General features: G+C 43.9%; 2 protein-coding genes across 14 annotated transcripts in view; one reads left to right on the forward strand and one right to left on the reverse strand.

Moving 5' to 3' along the window:
• Positions 1–9,447, forward strand: part of ADIPOR2 (adiponectin receptor 2) — an 80,683-nt gene extending 71,236 nt beyond the window's left edge. For all 6 annotated transcript variants that reach the window (XM_086714429.1, XM_025930543.2, XM_086714427.1 and 3 more), the window contains exons 5-8: positions 1,920–2,106; positions 2,365–2,552; positions 4,630–4,823; positions 6,593–9,447. In XM_086714429.1, coding sequence (XP_086570555.1) covers positions 1,920–2,106; positions 2,365–2,552; positions 4,630–4,823; positions 6,593–6,721 — 698 coding nt within the window. In that variant the 3' untranslated portion in view covers positions 6,722–9,447. The remainder of the gene's footprint in view (positions 1–1,919; positions 2,107–2,364; positions 2,553–4,629; positions 4,824–6,592) is intronic.
• A 3,689-nt stretch (positions 9,448–13,136) lies between these two features.
• The window catches only part of CACNA2D4 (calcium voltage-gated channel auxiliary subunit alpha2delta 4), a 112,992-nt gene continuing 107,370 nt past the window's right edge, over positions 13,137–18,758 (reverse strand). For 3 of the 8 annotated variants that reach the window (XM_086714424.1, XM_086714421.1, XM_086714420.1), the window contains exons 34-35: positions 16,904–17,021; positions 14,836–15,252 (exon numbers count right to left, since the gene is read on the reverse strand). In XM_086714424.1, coding sequence (XP_086570550.1) covers positions 14,874–15,252; positions 16,904–17,021 — 497 coding nt within the window. In that variant the 3' untranslated portion in view covers positions 14,836–14,873. The other 5 variants (XM_086714422.1, XM_086714426.1, XM_086714419.1 and 2 more) reach the window with 5 other exon arrangements.

Genomic DNA, 18,758 nt, shown 5'->3' on the forward strand with positions numbered 1-18,758 from the left:
AAACTTTGAAAAATGTAATGAGATACCACTTTATACTCACTAGAATGGCTATAATCAAGAAAATGGAAAATAACAAATCTTGGCAAGGATGTAGAAAAATTACAACTCTCATACATTGCTGGTAGGAATGTAAAATGGTTCCGTCTTTATGGAAAACAGTTTGGCACTTCCTCAGAAAGTTAAACTGAGTCACTAGCAGTTCTGCTCCTTAGGTACTCGAGAATATTGAAAACATGTTCATACAAAAACATGTATACAAATGTTTTTAGCAACATTATTTGTAATAGTTGAAAAGTAGAAACAATCCAAACATCTTTCAGCTGGTGAATGGGTAAACGGGATGTGGTATATCCATACAAATGAAGTATTATTTCACCGTAAAAAGAGATGAAGTACTGATATGTGCTGCAGCATAGGTGAGCCTTGAAACATTATGCTAAGTGGCATAAGCCAGACTGTATGATCCATACACATGAAATGCCCAGAATGGGAAAATCCACAGACACAGTAGATTGTGGTTGTCTAAGGCTGTGGGGTAATGGGGAGTGGGAGATGAATGTAATAGGTATAGGCTCCTTTTTGGGGTGATGAAAATATTCTGAAATTAAATAATAGTGATGGTTGCATAACATTGTGAATATGTTAAATCTTTTCTGGCTTACCCGATTTGACTTGCATTTCATATCACACATTTGGCTTCCATTGTGTCTCCAAGTTCCTGCCTGCTAGTGTAGTAAGAGTGGAATAGAGAATCAAATCCAGCTTGTTGCTGACTTCCAACTCAGGGGTAAAAGATTTATTAAATAGATTGAATAGTCAGTCACATAGCACATGTTTAACTTCTTCTTTTTTTTTTTTTAATGTTTGTTTATATTTGAGAGAGAGGGAGACCACATGTGTGGGGGAGGGACAGAGAGAGAGGGAGCACATGTTTAACTTCTTAATTTCTGTGCCTTCCTTGTGTTAAGTGGCCTTTCCCTAAGTAATAAAAACATGTATCTCATTGTGAAAAAGAGCAGTTGAAAAACTGGTTATGAAATAACATAAATGGGCATAATTTATTTTCCTTAACTTTTGAATCTATTGGGTCAATGGACAGGACCAGAGAAGCATAATATTCCTTGACACCTGTTGGTGGAGGAAAGCTGTATGTCTTGCCAGGGTTTGGAGGTATTAGAATTCATTGCAAAGCAAACATAAAATGGACCTTTGAAAGCTGGACTCCAATATATGTGCTAAAAACTAACTAACTTTCTTTCTCTTCTTTCTTTCTTTCTTTCTCTTTCTTTCTTTCTTTCTTTCTTTCTTTCTTTCTTTCTCTTCTTTCTTTCTTTCTTTCTTTCTTTCTTTCTTTCTTTCTTTCTTTCTTTCTTTCTTTCTTTCTTAAGTTTATTTATTTTGAGAAAGAGTGTGAATGGGGGAGGGACAGAGAGAGAGTGGGAGAGACAGAATCCCAAGCGGGCTCTGCTCTGTCAGTGCAGAGACCAACATGGGGTTCAAACTCAAAATTCATGAAATCATGACCTGAGCCATAATCAGCAGTCAGGCGCTTAACTGACTTAGCCACCCAGGTGCCCCACCAAAAACTTTCTAAATGAAATTTTATACTAGATCTAGAGGTAGAAGTGGAATAATTTAGCCTTCTAAGAAGTAGCAGCATTGTATTTTTTTTTTTGATTATGCTGTTAGATAAGTTACTGTATTCTACAAACTCATTTTTTGAGGCTGAGGAGTATAGGGTACCAACCATGTATGAAGTAGACCAAAATTTTGGATAAGCCTCAGTTATTTGGAACATTTTTCTTATGGAACTTTTGATTTAGATATCATTATGATTGTGAAGGACTGAAAGCCTAATGAATATACAGCACTGTTTCTTCACAAGGATAATCTTTTCTCTCCCCACACTCTTTTCATAGGTTGTGTATTCTTCCTGTGCCTGGGGATCTTTTATATGTTTCGCCCAAACATCTCCTTTGTGGCCCCTCTGCAAGAGAAGGTGGTCTTTGGATTATTCTTCTTGGGGGCCATTCTCTGCCTTTCTTTTTCATGGCTCTTCCACACAGTCTACTGCCACTCAGAAGGGGTCTCCCGGCTCTTCTCTAAGTACGTATCTGAAAGCCTACATTGTAATCAAATATTAGAGTCAGTGGTTAGGGAAAAACATCCAGTAGAGTAGGCAGAATTCTTGATACCATCTGAAGAGAACTTAAAAAAAAATTATTTATTTGGTTTTTAATTTAAAGCAAGCATCCTAGTTTGCCTCTTGGCTGTTACTGCTAGCTCATGTCATAGGGGATTAATTGGAACCTGTAGTGGGCAGTACTTTTTAACATCAAATGGATTTTTTTTTTCTTAATTTAGACTGGATTACTCTGGTATTGCTCTTCTGATTATGGGAAGTTTTGTTCCATGGCTTTATTATTCTTTCTACTGTAATCCACAACCTTGTTTCATCTACTTGATTGTCATCTGTGTGCTGGGCATTGCGGCCATCATAGTTTCCCAGTGGGACATGTTTGCTACCCCTCAGTATCGAGGAGTAAGAGCAGGTAAGAGATACGAGAGTTTTGCATTGGACATTGATTTATTTACCAGTCATTTATTAAAGGCCTACTTGGCAAGTCTTATGCTGTGTACTTGTGATGCAAATATAAATAAGTCATAGTTTCTATTCTTTGAGGGCTTTTTATGTAGTAGTGTTCATCAGTTATCTTAAAGCACTAGAGTTTAGGGTATTGTGAGCTTTATGAGCTGATGTATATATTTTGTAATTCACTTGAGTTTATGACTATATGCTGTCCATAAGGCAGCAAGTGGCTCTGTAACCTTTGTAAAACAATGATTATTCTTAGTCTGTCAGCTTGGAGTATACTTTTTTTTTAGTGATTTGTTCTTTTGTTGTTGTTATCATTTTTTGTTTTGTTTTGTTTTATATTTTTATTCTAACATGTGTACTGCTTAGGTAAATAAAAACTTCACTCCATACTGATTGTATTCTACTCAAGTAGGCACCATACATCTCTTCTGATGTAAGGATAAAGAGGCTTTTTATATTTAGGATAATGGCTTGTTTAGCTGGAGATCATATGGAAAGCCAAAAGGCCTTGGCTGAGCTTTCCTGTAGAAGTGTGGAGTTCAGAGAGACATGTTTTTGTCTCCCAGTAGCCTGGGGACTCCTTGTAGGCAGAACCATGTCTTCAGTTTTCTATCCACAGTGCCAAGCCTGGTGCTGAGAATGAACAATTAGTAGTAAAAGGAGTATGTTTTCTTTTGACCTTTAAAAAAACAAAAACAAAACATTGAGTATTAAAATCCAAGCTGCGGCTCTTCTACGGTTACCTAGAAGGTTAGAAGTTAGAATTTAACTTCTTGTTAATGACCACTGTTAGCAACAGTCTACCGACTTCCCTTTTTAAGTGATCATATGAGCAGATAACCAGTGGTCAGGATTGGCGTCCAGTAGTACTTAACTGTGGTGCTAAGCCTGCTTAAGCATGTGAGATAAGAAACATTCTGCTATGATACAAATCAGAAGAACCAAGTTCCTGAGGCTCTGACTTCCAAGAATGATAGGAAAGACCAGTAGAGCCTTTATTTAACACGTAGAGGGAAATAACAAGTGAAACAGGATCATGATGATTTTTCTTCTGTGAGGAGTATTGCCATTTTCCTCTTCTCTTGGAGATGTATGTGTATACATATATTGCTGCATACCAGCAGTGTATTTGGTAATGTCCAAAGCAAGCAATATGCCTCTTGTATTTTGAGAGTTAAAGATCATTTTTAACTGTGTCAAAATGTAGGAGCAGTTACTGGCTGCTGAGAGGTGTTCCTGTGGTGTTTTGATGGACACATATTTGTGTATATATTCGTAAGTTCACACACATATAAATTACTCAGCTTTTTACAGACTTTTACTTAACATTCTATTTATGACAGTCTGGTAATTTTTACTTTGTTTTAGTTCACTTAAAAAAAATTGTTGATTGAGATCACTTAGTTGATCTTATAACCTAGGTCCTATCCAGAAGTTTGAAAAACACTGCTATAAATGATCTGGAAAGCAGTAGGGCTGTGGTGGAGTGATTCTGATAGATTTCTGTACTGGATTGGTACTTTTTGGGCCTGGGAGCTTTCAGGAGCAGTCGTGCCCTCCCCTCCGCCCAGTTGCCACCTCCACCCTTTCACTCTGCTTAAACGCCAGGAATATCTGGTGTTTCACAGGGAAGATAAAATATGTAAAACTGCTCTGTTTTGCAATCTTTGTCTATAAAGAGGCAACATTTAGGGAAGTTTAAACAAACTCCTAGAACTGTCCATTCCTGAAACCCTTAGCGACACAATTCTGTACCCTTTGAGGACTGCTGACTTGTTAAACTAAGCATCTCTTAGCGGGAGGCTCCTTGCATTTGTAAATAGATCTGTCTTTTAGAACTTAGCTGTGCTGTCTGGTGTGGCAGTGTCCAAGAGTTTGAAGAACCTTTTTCCTTTCAAACAAGAAGCCAGTGTTGCATCATACTTGAAATATTCAGTTTGTAGAATTACTAGTACTGTATTTTAATATTGACTTCTTCTTCCTTATTTCTCTTCTGCATTTTTGCTTTATTCTGTTCTTATGATTGCTAGGAGTGTTTTTGGGCCTTGGCCTGAGTGGAATCATTCCTACCTTTCACTATGTCATCTCGGAAGGATTCCTGAAGGCTGCCACCATTGGGCAGATTGGCTGGCTGATGCTGATGGCCAGCCTCTATATCACAGGCGCTGCCCTGTATGCTGCCCGCATCCCTGAACGCTTCTTTCCCGGCAAGTGTGATATCTGGGTAAGTATGATCAGGGGCAGTTAGTGTGTATACATACATATCTGTTAGTTTGTTATTGGAAGACCGGGGAGTGAAATAATTGAAAAAGTTTTAGACTAAGAATTGAGAGACCTGTATTCTAGTTGTAACTATCCCTCATTAGTGTTTCTCTGGATAAGTACAGTGATGACTTCTACTGAGCACTAACTTGGTGTTGGCATGGTACTGAGTGAGCACTTTACATAAATTACCTCATTTAATACATCGGCCGTATAAGGTATGGCAACTTTTATTAATGTTTTCATTTTACAGATTAGGAAATGTGGTTTAGGGAGACTAGCAACATTAGGACAAGTTACTCCTGGGTGGTAGGAGCAGAATTTGAATCAGGCTAGTCTGATATCAGAATCTGTGCTCCTGTATACTACACTGAATTGGCCATGCATTTAGTTTGTTTTGGTTTCCTCATTTGTAAAATGAGGGTGATGGACTAGAGTTTTTACCAAAGTCCTTTTTGATACTAAAACGCAGTGATTTGTAATGAGAGATTGAGTGTGTATATGTGTGTTTGGTTACAATAGGAGGTAGAGTTAACTAGATTGTGGTTAAGAGAGAAGGAAAAAGGGATGGAAAAGAAATAGAAGGGACCAACAGATGGAAAATTTTATAACTGAAATTGGCCTGAAACTAGAATTGGAGTGTTGTTGGATATGAAGTCTGACCTTTGGAATTCTGTTCCTCAAACCTGTTGCTGATTATTGTAGGCTAAGTTGATCACCTAGTCTTCAAAGTTTAATTTAGCCCTCCTAAAATGAAGATAATACTAATTTAGGCAATCTTTCAGGTTCAAATTAGTTAATTTATCTTTTGGAGATTGCCTCATTGTCATTTTGATGTTGATTATGGAGATAATTCTCCCCCCACTTTTGGGAGAATGAATCCCCATTGGTTTCCTAGGAAGCCTTTCTTGGGATGTGACTTGTGGGTACTTCTAGTTTACACCTTTAAAATCAGTATCTTTCCCTTGATGAATACTGTTTTTGCAACTGTACTTTTTCATTTTGAGAGTATAATGAGAGAATAGTGTAATTTTTGAAGTGATGTTTGGTGCACTGAGCAATTGATAACCCCTTTTAAGAAATGAACTAGCATTCAAAAGAACAGATTAAGTCAGAAAAAAACATCACATGCTTATAGACCAATTTCTTATTTGAGAAGGAATTAAAAGGCCCTGGCTTCCCTAGTCTTTTGATACAGTATGTTCATGTAATTCCAGACTCTTAGAGCTGAGCAGACATATGTTTTGACCTTCTACCTAATCCTAGAAATCCCTGTAGTTTTTCTGGGAGAGAGCAACATTTAAATGGCCATAGCTCTGGTGCTTTATTCAGTCCATGATAAAAATCTCCATCAGCAATGAGAAAAACCTCCCCATGTCTAACTGCAGTCCATTGCTGGGCAAGGAGGAATCCTTGGGCCTTTGATGTCTGTTGGCAAGAGTATGTGTATGTCATTTGCCTCTGAGTTCACCAGATACTCCAGTGTTACATGTGCAAATCTTCATGGTTAAAACTTAGTGGCAGCACCTTGATTTCTTTGGGGATGGCTAGCCTTTGGTTCAGCAGAATGTGATATGCCTAATGGATGTTCCAAGATCTGTGGACACTTCGAATTTGAGCTCTGTCACCTCCGTTCCCTGCCTTGCTCAGCACAAATGATCTGAAGACTCTTTAGCAGACTTTAATAACGAATGGATTTCTCTCCCCCTCCCCACTCCCCCTTGCCTCCAGTTTCACTCTCATCAGCTGTTTCACATCTTTGTGGTTGCTGGCGCTTTCGTTCACTTCCACGGTGTCTCAAACCTCCAGGAGTTCCGTTTCATGATCGGCGGAGGCTGCAGTGAAGAAGATGCACTGTGACACCTTCCAGAAGCCAGGGACTGTGACCCTGAACCAAGGCCTGTGGTACCTGCAGGCCTCTCTTACTGGCCATCGATGCCAGTGCCAGAGGAGCCCCAAAACTTTGACAGCCTCATGGGCTTTGTGATGCCCCTGGGGCTCCACCTGGTACATGGCTGAGAAGAGAAAAACAAAAATAAATCATACCTCACAGGATGGAGTGCATCAATTTGGAGAAAAGGAGAAATGGCCCAGACCTTGACTTATACTTGGGATCTATCAGTTGAGGGCTCTGCAAGACCCTTGGCAAACTGGCTTCTGATCCGTGTTCATATTTATTTGTAGAAGATGGGAAAACAGTGTAGCTGGTGGTTTGTTCTCCCTTTCTCTCTCCTTAAATCAGTAATACAAACAAATTTAGGGGAACATTTGTATCCTATTAAAGGGTGGGAATGTGATTTTAGATGCTCTTTTGGGAGAACAAAGAAATTAATGTAAATAAGATTTCTAACTTACTGTTTAAATAAGAATTTATATAAATGTTTAAAACATAGGGGTAGGGGAGGGAAGGGAATTTTTGTATAGAATGAAACATGCAAGTACCACACACTGTTTCAATTTTGCACAAGGTGACTGTAGGAGGTTCAGGTGATGGCCCCAGAATGTATAATGCCTTGGTACACCAAGGTGCCTTCTAAAGGCTGACATACCTTGGACCCTGGGGGGCAGAAAGTACAGCCCTAACCCAGTGATCACATCCCCACTCTCATGTCTGAGAGCTTTTGAGAGTCCTGTGGTAGAGGGAAGCTGTATGTGTTTTCTCAGTGGAAGCAGCACGTGAGGCTAACAGGATGTGTTAGATAAAGGCTCTAGTTAAGGTATCATTTGAGAGACTGACTGGTTGTGCTGATAGTGACCCCTTCTAAAAAGTAGAGCCATCTACTTGGGAAAATCAGTTATGCCAGCAAAGGGGTAGTGGAGACAGTAGGAGGAGCTCTGGAAATGTCCTGATCTGATTACTTCCTGGCATCCTATTCAATTTTGTGGTGATTTTTATCTGATTGAAGGGATGTGAGTTTTCCATATCCTTGCTATAGAGCTCTGGAATGCCCTAGAAATTTCCTTCTGTTAAAGTCACTGCCCTAACTACCTTTCTTCCTCCTGGGAATGTAAATGGACCTTTTCCTGGCATCACAGTTTCTGGCATGGAGCCAGCTACAAAAGAGATTCTGACTTGTCCAGGTGCCTCCTGAGCTCATTTACATAGGTTGGAGAATGCTTCCTTTAGATCAGGAAAGATGAATTTCACCTCTCGCATCGCTTAGTAAGCCTAGTTTGTGATACACATGTCAGCTGTCCTTCGAACAAGAAGGCCAGTGGAACTCTTATAAAAGCAAAGTCCAGTACCCACCATGGAGTTTTCAGTATTCTCTGAACCCCAGTTTTGGGGGATAGCATGATGGGAAGTTTTAAAAGAAAGTTGTTTGTTACTGCCAGGGAATCTGGTACAGTCCTTAAGCTGTATCTTTAAAGAGCTACCAGGAATAGAAAAATGAGTTTTCATGCCCCAGAGGTACCCTCAGGGAGAGTGGTAGGGGAAGGTTCTGGTTCATAGAACCCTGAGCTTGGCTCATAGGCAAACCACCGAAATAGCACTTGAGTCTTAGGTTACTTGCTATCATCCAAGACTCCAGGTGATTGAGTTACACCCTGGGGATTGTGGGCTTTAGAGGGAAACGTTGAGGCCCTGAGCACAGGGACTGGCACCGAATAGGTGCTTGGGAATATGGGGAGGGCCTCCTTTTCAGTAATGAGTTTCCTTGGTCATTATTCTCCTTTCTCTCCCCTTCCAATCTCCAGCAAAAGCTGGGAACCAGGAAGAAGGACTCCACTGGTAGAACTTGGAAGGAACTTGAGTGTTTTGGTTCTGAATAAGCTAACTGCCCTGGGTGCTAGGGGACCCAGCAAAAGACTGAGTGGGTGACAAGACTGGTGCAGTGCCTGACAACATAAAGAACAGTATTACTCCCTTTGAGGGAACAGCCCAGCAGGTCAGTGGCCATCGGGAAGAAAGCTCACTTAGTCTCATGGAAGCAACAGCACATATCAGAAGCCAGACTTGCTCTTCGGTCATGCGCTTTGGGATACAGGGTGTAAGATGCAGCCCTGTAACAACACCAACAGAAGTAGCAGTTTCCGGGCCCAGTCACCCCACACCCCAAAGGAGGAGCTGAATCTGGTTCAATATAGCACAAACTGTTAGGAAAAATGAAATTAACATCAATGATGCGTAATCCAGTAAAAATCTCCCTCTTTAGGGTGTGTGTGCGCGCGTGTGTGGGTGTGTGCGCCCATTTATATGTGTGTGTCTATGTGCAACTCACTACCAGTAGCCTCACTGTGCACTTGGTTTTCACAGTGCTTGCTGAGAACTCTCACCAGGTTGGCGCCTGAATGCCTTACTCTCAGCATCAGAGGCTTGCTTGCTCTGTGCAGATTTTTAATTTTCTTTGTTGGCCCTAGGCTGGTTAGGACCTCTACAGCTTCATTCACCATTAAATAGTGGCCTTTTTCAGTATTTTCCCCTTCCCCCTTTATAAATTGCTGAAGCCACAAAGCACATTTTGGGGGATCATAGAAGGTTGGGGTTCCAGAGAGGCCTCTGTGTGATGGTTCCATTCATCATGGGATTTCCCTTACTTGCTGTATTCTCAACTTCTAATAAAAAGAACCAAATGGAATATGAACTTTTGTTGTGTACTTTTTTACTGGTTCAGCTTACCTCCCTTGAAGCCTTAATTTAGACACTGAAGCTTATCTTCAGAGACTTCCCATTCTCAGTGTATAAGTCAAAGTATGCCCAACTCACTTTTCCTGACCTTTCTTAAACTTTCATGACAACTGGGACCAGGTTAGAATGGAGGGGAGAGCTAACTCCAAGGCCAGTTCTCAATTTATGGTTAAAGTTTATAAGAATAATACCTAACATAATGGACACTTCATGGGAAAGTTTCTGTTGAAGGACTCTTGACATCTCAGATACCTGTAACCACCTCCCTGTGAACAGATCAGTATTATTCCCTCATTTCCTGGATGAGGAGACTGAAGCTCAGAAAGGCCAGGTCTGAGTCTCTTGTGCCAGCACTCTTCACAATAAGAAGAAAGTTTGGGTTAAATAGTCTCATGTATGTTTTGGGTTAAATAGTCTCATGTATGTTGACTTAAAGGTTTTGGGATTTGTTAACCCTTTGTGTAATTTACAAAAGAGGAATCCCAACCCCTTTGCCTTGGGTAAATTGTTTTGCAAGGGGAATTTCCAATATTTGAATTCTCGTTTTTAAGTATAGATCTAACTTTAGGGTTTCCCTATATATTATCTGTGTATAGAACACTGGATTGCATTCTCTTCTGAGGCCTTTTAAAAAAAAAACACTTGGTTTTTTCCTAGTCTTGCTAAAAACGGTCTATATGCTTCCTTTCTCAGGTGATTTCTGTGGATATTATAAAGGAAATAAAGGGTAAGTTTGAATTTTGACTTTATAGACTGCTAGGGCTCTGAGTTCCCTAAAGAAGCTCTTGGCAATGTTGCTTTAAAGTTATCCCAGAAATAATATCCTTGTCTCTAGAATATTGTGCTTCAGTTACAGCACATTCTGTATTTTCCTTCCCTCACTGGTCATGAACTATTGACCACTGCTCCCTGTTTCCTAATGTGCAAAGTTTTTCTGCCTTCAACTTTTTGACTTGGTGGAAACAAGGTCAGTTTGCCCCTTGTAACTTCTACTTGTGATGGCCTAGGGGAAACCGAGGAAACAGGAAATCTAGCTGCACGAACATGAAAGCCTCTCATTATGGCCCACTACCATCCCTTGCCTTGGCTATGCTTACCTGAAAAAAGAGGTAGGTTCAGAGTTAGGTTCTGCCATTTGCCAGTGACCTAGGAAGAGTCGTTTTATTTTCCTAATGCACCTTTTCTCACCTGTTAAAATGGGCTTCTATTCTTTGCATCTTTCACTGAGATTAACATTTCTCAAAGTTTACATAGTGATTGGCTGGCATTTCTGCCAAACTCTTATCTGATCCCTCCCTTTTGTCACCCTCTTCCCTGTATTTACTTTTCTGGCTTTAAGATATGTCCATTTCCTTGTCCTCCTAAACCAAAACTTCACTTAGCATTATGAAGTAGTGAACTCTTAACCTGAAAGCACTTCTATTAAAATGTACAAAATTATTAGGTGGATCTACTAGTTAATGTATCACTGTACTGAGAAAGGATCTGAAAGCAGCTTTGAGTTACTGGTCATCCAAAGGCGTGCAACATTGTAAAGAAATGTCAAGATTCTGTCTTCCAGAATCTTGTTCTTTATTAAATGACTTTGGCTTTAACTTTGTTCCTCTGAAATCAAAGTGATGGCTCTTTAGCTTGGGCTAGGCTGCCACCTGCTGTCCTTTATTCTGTTAAAAGAAGAAAGGAATAGTTTTGACCTCAGGAGTTCAAGAGAACATTCTGTTCTGCCAGGCGAGGAACAAGGCTAGTTATCAGAAGTAGTTCATTCCTTCCATTGGTTCTAAAAGTGATTTCCCAATTTTACGGTCTCTTCTTGGCCATGCAGAGGCCTGGGGATGAAGCAGACAAAACAAGGCCAGGAGCTGCCCCAGCACTTCTTTTTTTTTCTTTTAATTAATTTTTAATTTTTTTTTTATTTTTGAGAGAGAGAAAGCGTGAGCAGGGCAGGGGCAGAGAAAGAGGGAGACAGAGAATCTGAAGTAGGCTCCAGGCTCTGAGCTGTCAGCACAGAGCCCGATGCGGGGCTTGAGTTCATGAACCATGAGATCATGACCTGAGCTGAAATCAGATGCACACTTAACCAACTGAGCCACCTGTTCACCCCCACTGCCCCAGTACTTCTAATCTTGGTTTTTAAATTACATAGCTAAGATGGTTGATAAATTTGCCTGAAAATGTTCTCCCTGGTTGGGCAGGGAAGACAGGCCTTTCAAAAGACAGGCTTGCTGTTTTAGGGAGAAAGACAAGCAGCCTGTGTCTGGGAGTTGGTAGTAGAGGTTGGATCCTGTTGGAGGCCAGAAACAGACAAAGAAAGGCAGAGGGAAGGCCATGGGTCCTGGTTGGGGGGGGGGGCAGGGGGGTGTTGCTGGAGCAACAGTTAGGAAGTGTTCATGTTGCCATGCCTGTCACAGTAAAGTCTTATGAAGGTGGTGGCAATCGAGGGGGCTGGAGAAAGGGTTCCCTGATGCTTTCTTAACCACCTGTGCCAGGCAGACAAACACCTGTGATCTTTGCATGTTATTCTTGGCATCCAAAGTGTCATATCTTGCCCCCACCTTCACAAAATGAGGGAATAGAATAATAGTAGTTAACATGTAATTCATGCTTACTATATGCCCAGCACATTACATGAATATCGCACTCAAACTTCATAAACCTCTTTCAGTAATTGGCAGTCAATTTTCAACTCTGTGCTTCTATAATATGGAGCTAATAGCAGTACCTACTTCAGAGGGTTGTTGTGAGGATTAACTGAGTCAATACCTGTTACTTACCAGCTACCTGTAAGCCTTGGCCATTCCTAGCATTATTTTGCCACTTAAACTGGCTGAGCAAGTGAGCTTGAGTCACTGTCTTCTCTGAGGCTCGATTTCTTCAACTATAAATGGGGCTGTTAATGCCTACCTCGCAGGCTTATGAGACTAAATGGTGAAAACAACGTCAGGTAATCAATAATACAAGGCATGTTACAAACACTGCAATGAACAAGGCCATACAGAGTCAGCCTACTCTAGGGAAATGGCACTATTTGCTGGTGGGAAGCTTGTACTCTGAATTGTGGAGGACTGGAAGGAAGGGTTCCCTGAGGCCCTGCATGCTGTCTGTGCCTGTCATGGGATTTGGCTGGACCTCCTCATTGGAGGTTGGTTAAATTTAAAGATCTGAGGCCACCTAAAGATTTCTACATGGTTCTATCTTTAATATTGCTCTCACAGTGGAGACTGCTGTCTCTCAGGAGCCAGGTCTGAGGGAGAAGGAGGAGGAAGCTCCAGGGCCTTGAGACTCCTGCGGGGAGTTGTGCATGTGGAGAGTAAGTTCTTAGCTAGCTAGAGCTCCCCTCTCAGTGGACTTTGCTTTGCATATTGGAATGTTCCCCGAAGTTCCAACCCGAAGGATAGAGTCTGGTAATGTCTTGCATCGATTAGTGGCTAGAAAAAGACTGCCATGGGACCTGGACCTCTTGCGGAGTCTGGAGCTACCCCTCAGGAGACCCCTCACCAGTCCACTGTGAAGGACTGTTCTTTTTTCTGGGACCTCTATGCTTGGCTACAGCTACATCTATACCTACGCCACTTACATCACCTTCTAGTGCAGCAGCTGTATATTTTACCCTATTGGCATTTTCTTAGATACAAAAGTTCCTGTATGTTAGAGCTTTGTAAAGACATTTTTAGAAGTTTTTTTAATGGCAATAGTTTGCATATACCACAGTAATATAAAAGGATTTAATACCTGTAGGAAGAGTTTTTCCCATTACTATTTACTTTCCTGCCTTCTCTCTTTTTCTCTGTTTCTCTCTCACACGCACACACAACTTTTTTGAGTAGCAGCTAGGAAATTGAGCTACCCTCAACCATGCATCTCATTTTGAGAAAGCTGTATTTCAGGTTGATGAAGCATGTTCTTCATCTCATTTTCTGCTGTTGGCCTCATTCTGCCCCTCTTTCTCAGTACCTTTAAGTTCTTGGATTCTTCCAAAGTCCGACCAGGTTCATTAGAAACAGCTGACCCTTGGCTGGCTCTGGACTTCTGGAAAATAGATGGAATTGAATTCTTTTGTCTTGGTCCAAGTTGAGCTCATGCTGGGCTCCTGAAGAGGAGGTAGGAAGGATGGGAGGATGCCCATCGAGACTTGGGGTGGATGGTACTAGATACCCTGGAAGGTCTTTGAGAAGTGGTTTCTGGTTCTGTCCAGGAAGCTCAGGAGGCAGGGACCATTAGCCTAAGATTGAGATGAACAGTGACCTGGGTGATAACCCAGGTGTAGTGAGGTGGATCCCACACCAGTTTTTGACTCTTTAGAATATCTCTGCAAGGACCATCTCATCAAAACAGAGGTCAGATTGGGCAGGTGTCACCGCAGCAACTGGGGTGGAAGGACCCAGACACACAGAGGCAGCAGGAGCATGGGGAGCGAGGCTGAGAGGTCCGAGGTGCCACCACAGTCCTGGGCATTTTCCTGTGAACCCAGAGCAGAGATGAAAGGGTAGCATTCAAGATGAGGCAACCATCCCTACCAGAGGAGACAAGGAGTAGGGAGGAGGGTCTCTGGGACTAATAGGAACCAAAAACCTAGAGTAAGAAGGAAGTTCCAGAAAATGGAGGAAGTACTGGCACCTTTAGGCTGTTTGCCTTGTAGGGAAAAGTAGAGGCTGTACACTCAGCCCAAAACTGGGCTCAAGCCTCTGCTTGTCCCTAGTCTTGGAGTGGCTGTGGGGCCATGCCTTAGAATGACTTTAGGGAAGCCATCAACTCTGGAAGTTTCTTTGAGGTGGATAACTTGTGGCAGTCATATTCAGTAAAGACAATACTATGTATAAAGCACCCAGGTTAAGGCCATAAGCTAAAAGCACCTTACATAGTGGGTGCTCAATTAATGTTGGTCACCATTAGTATTATGCATATAATGGTTTCTTCTATTTGATCAGATCATTTGGAGCTAAGTGCAGTAGTAAGAACAGCAATATGGGGAAGCTGGGTTTTAAACCACTGAGGGCCCAAACCCTGGGAAATTTGGCCCTCCTTGTAAGAGTATCCTTGGCTCCTGGTTGACTTAGTATTTGAATGACACAGGGGCCTAAATGTAAATGCACATGCACAAATGTATTCCACAGAGATCACGTGTACGGTTATGTTCATAAGTGTCCAGAAGCACTCCTATCTGCAAGTGCCTTGGCACAGTCCCAGAGCTGAGGATTTGGGGATGAAGACCAAGCCCTGCCCCTTATCTCCCCTCCAGCCCTCACCTCTGGATGGAAGGCATGGCAGGAATCTGGTCTCCTGCGAAGCTTCTGGGAGCGCATCCTGTCACACTTGACAGAGGCATTATGTGAAGAATTCACTGTTAAGGTGAACACCTCATGACAGGAATGGATTCTGGAGATTCTAGAGACTAAGTTCAGGAAGAAACTCCCCTTGGTGGGACCAGCTGTCTTGCAAGTGGCTTCTAAGGTCAGAGGCAGCACCCAGGAGTGGGGGGTCGGAGTGGGGTGGAAGGCTGGAGAACAAATCACAATGCTCTGTGGGGGAGGGTGGGATGCTGACGGTGAGGGAAGCTGGCCTCGGCTTCTCAAAATCTGAGCCCCTCAGTGACGTCTCCTTCACCTCCACCCTTCCCTCAGCCGGCATATCGTGGAGGATTGGAAGGATATATTTGACTTCTGTAGCCTCCTGCAGGATTAGTGGGAAGATGCTACAGTCACAGGTGGGGTCTGTCACCAGGAGGAGAAGGTTACTACTGGGAATCTGTTGCATCACAAATATCCTGCAGCAGAGAGAGAGATGGGTCATGAAACTTCTCTATGGCAAGCATCACATTGAGTTTCTAGGGAGAGAATTTCTGGAGACTTAGTGTGGAGTTGGGCTGGCAGAGGAAGGAACAGAAACATGAGGCAGGTCAGATCATGACTGCAGGGACAGTCCTAGGCAAGGAACTCAGGACTTTTGGCTTATTTTACCCACAAGCCTTTGCAGTTGTACTGCTCCTTTCTAGCAGATCAAAGGTGAGGAAGTCCAAACTGGGACATTTTGAGAGTGAAAGGAGTTGTTATTAATATATGCAGGGACAACAAGCATAAATCAAGACTGTCCCAAGCAAATAGGGATGTGTGGCTGTCCTTGCTTTGGATGATGGCGGAGGCCAGGCCTTTTTGGGAAGATGCAGTGCTCAGGCTTGGCCACAAGGTGGCACACACAGCACACCTGCACACAGCCTGGAGCCCCACCAGAGGGAGGGAGTGAAGGATTAGGGAAAGCTTGTGCACTAGGCCTGGCGCATTATATAACAGTAGCTGCCACTTCTTGAGCATTTCCTATTGGGGTGGATGATTTTACACACACACACACACACACACACACACACACACACACACACATGCGCATATATATTTAACTTTCACCACTCTGTATGAGGTTGGTATTATTCCTGTTTGTAGCTGAGAGAACAGGCTAGAAGTGGTTAAATAACTTGCCCAAGATTACACAACTAGGAAGTAGCAGAGTTAGTTTTTTAACTCAAATCTGTCTACTCTATAAAGTCTTTGCCTTATACCATACCATTTACTTTATCCTCATAACAAGACTTTGAGATAAATAACAATATTTCCAAGAAAGCTGCTGTGGTGAGATTAAAATCCCAGGCATTGCACACTAGTAGGTCTGACTATCTCACACCACAGTCTGAGGTGCTACACTATAAAATAATTTGCTTGAGGTCTAGGGCTCTAAGGTACATCTTGGGAAGCCCCTGGTAATGGCAGGGCTTTTTGGGAGGTCCTTGAGGTCGGGGTGGGAGTCAGCAGGAGAGAACTTTCTGTCAGGCCTTCCTGCCCTCCTGGGCCAGGGCTTGGCAGAGCTGGTCAGATCTAGTGGTCTGTACAGGGGAGAAGGCCTGAGTCTAGGCAGGGCCACACACAGGCTCCAGGCCCAAGAGTGGAGAGGCCAGGTGACAACGCTACGAGCCCTCTTCTAGCCCACCCACTCCTGAGAACACCTTCAAGCTTGCCAGTCTCTCTGCACAGAGATTTCTGAGGGAGAGCTGACTGGTTTCTTTCCTCAAAGCTATCCTTGACTTCCAAGGGCTTGCAGATGCAGCCAAGCTTGCCTGGCCCTGACACTGAGCTGCTGTGGGCTATACAGGTGTGAGTGAGATCCACCCAGGGGGTCACCGAGAGAGGTTGTTGGAGCCTTTCTTCTGTGTGGCATGACTTGGGAGGCTGTGGTGGGGCGGGTGGGCCTGGATTTGGCCTCTGGACCAGCTCTCCCCAGGTTCCCTAAGACAGCAGCACACGGAACCGATCAGCGCCCCCAGCTGGCCTGCCCTCTGCAACAGCCTGTGTTTCCTTCACTAAGGCAAGTGAGAGGCAAAGACCCTGGGAGCATGGCTGGGGACCCTGGGAGCTGCCCTTGGGTCTTACTTCTGGCAGGCCCCACACTCGATGGCCCCGTTGGTCTCCTGGATGGCCGTCTGGTGCACAAACACGGGGTACTGTGTGTCACAGGGCTGCAGCATGTCCTGTTTCTTGTGCTTGTGGGCTGCAGAGAGACAGAGTCACACATGGGTAATGGGGTGTTGCTGAATTGGGAGGGCCTCAAGAAGCCATGCCTGTGGGGGTCTCTGCTTCAGCACTGCCAGGGCAGGTGCAGTCCCTATGCAATGAAACGCCCCTTTGTCCATGTGCATGCAGATGGCCCCCTTGTCAGAAGTTCTCAGGGCTTGTAGAGGAGAGGTTGGGTGGGAGGAAGACAGGGAAGGAAAAGGAACAGAATAAATGGAGCAAATGATATCACAGTGGAAAGGGCTGCAGAGAAGGCGTTGGGGGCCTCGGCTCTCAGTTGTGTGTGATTAGCAAACTAGCCCTGTGACCTTGGAAAAAACCACCTCCTCTCTTTGGAAGCCTGATCCTCAATGTAAGCTGGTTGGTTGGGAGGAGGGGTGGAAGTGGACCCCTTGAAGGTGCCCATGAGCACTGACATCCAGGGTCCGAGAGGTGAGTAGTAGGAGTGCCAAGGGGTGGCTGCGGGAGACTTTGGTCCCTTAATGCTATCAGCCCTCCCATTCCCATTGTGTACAGGTGACATTTCTCAAGTCTAGCTACAGTGCTCTCCATATGCAGCTCCCGGACAAGCCCTAGGCTTGCTGTCTTACCCCTGTGTCCAGTTATGAGCAGAGCAGCAAGGGCTGAGTTCCTGACTGCCGGGGACTGGGAGAGAACCGGCAGGGGAGGTTCCAGTGCCCAGAGCTGCTTAAGCCCAGGAGCCACAGCCTTTTAGACTCCTTAGTATCTGTGTGGTACACTTGGATTCACTCAGAAGGGGACAAAGGATGAGTGAACAGGACTCTGCAAAAGGAAAAGTTGAGGCCCAGGAAGCCCAGTCCTAAAGGGCCCACATTTGCTCCTGAGGTGAGCAAAAGTAAAACAAGGCTGGTTCACAGGCTGAGTGATATTATTTCTGTTCAAAATAGCAGCACTGTTTTGTCAACCGCACTTCTATTTCTTCCAGGCACTTCTCATGCCTTTCCTTTTGCTCTCAGGGCCTATCTGTGAAATAGGGGGGTAGGGGTGGGCAGTATCACTCCCATTTGATAGATCCCTAAGTCAGGATTACATAGGTTAGTAGGTCTCAGGGTTAGGAGGAGAGCTATAGGTCTCCTAAACTCCCAGACCCAGAAACTTCCCACTAGACCTTGAAGGGGAGGGGAGGGGAGTCTGCAGGCAGAGAAGTTGGGTGTCTATATATTCGGTCAGGTTCCACCAGACCTTCAAGGGCTCCTGCTGGGCAGTGTGGCTGTCTGGGCCCCCTTGGAATCTGAGAGTGGGTGCTCTGGCTAAAGCTTGCAGAAGACTCAGGGCTAGCTCCACTCCTTCCAGGGGCCAGTTGCACTGGCTTTGTCCCCTAAGCCTGTCACCTGAGCCCCTTTGTGTGGGTAGGTTATCTCAGTGACAATGATAGTAACAATGCCAGCCACGATAGGGTGAAGTGGCTCCCATGCAGCTGGGAAAGGGCATCAGGGCCTCACTCATCCATGTCCTTGGACTCCCAAGTCCAGCGCTATTCACTGAGGACATGGATGAGTGGCCAGACCAGGCCTCCTAGGCAGGAGGGAGAAGCTCCAGGGACAGCTGCCCTGAAGATGAAAAATTCTGAACAAGCAGATTGAGGGAGATCATTCCCAGTTTTTGCAAGATGCAGCTGCTGGCAGAGAGAGAAAGATAAGGAGGGGAGCTGTGTCCCCCACCTTGTGTTCCCATGCAGAGGGGAGGAGGGACC

Source organism: Puma concolor, chromosome B4 (genome assembly GCF_028749965.1).
Source record: "Puma concolor isolate L17-30 chromosome B4, mPumCon1.1.hap2, whole genome shotgun sequence".
Lineage (NCBI taxonomy): Eukaryota > Metazoa > Chordata > Mammalia > Carnivora > Felidae > Puma > Puma concolor.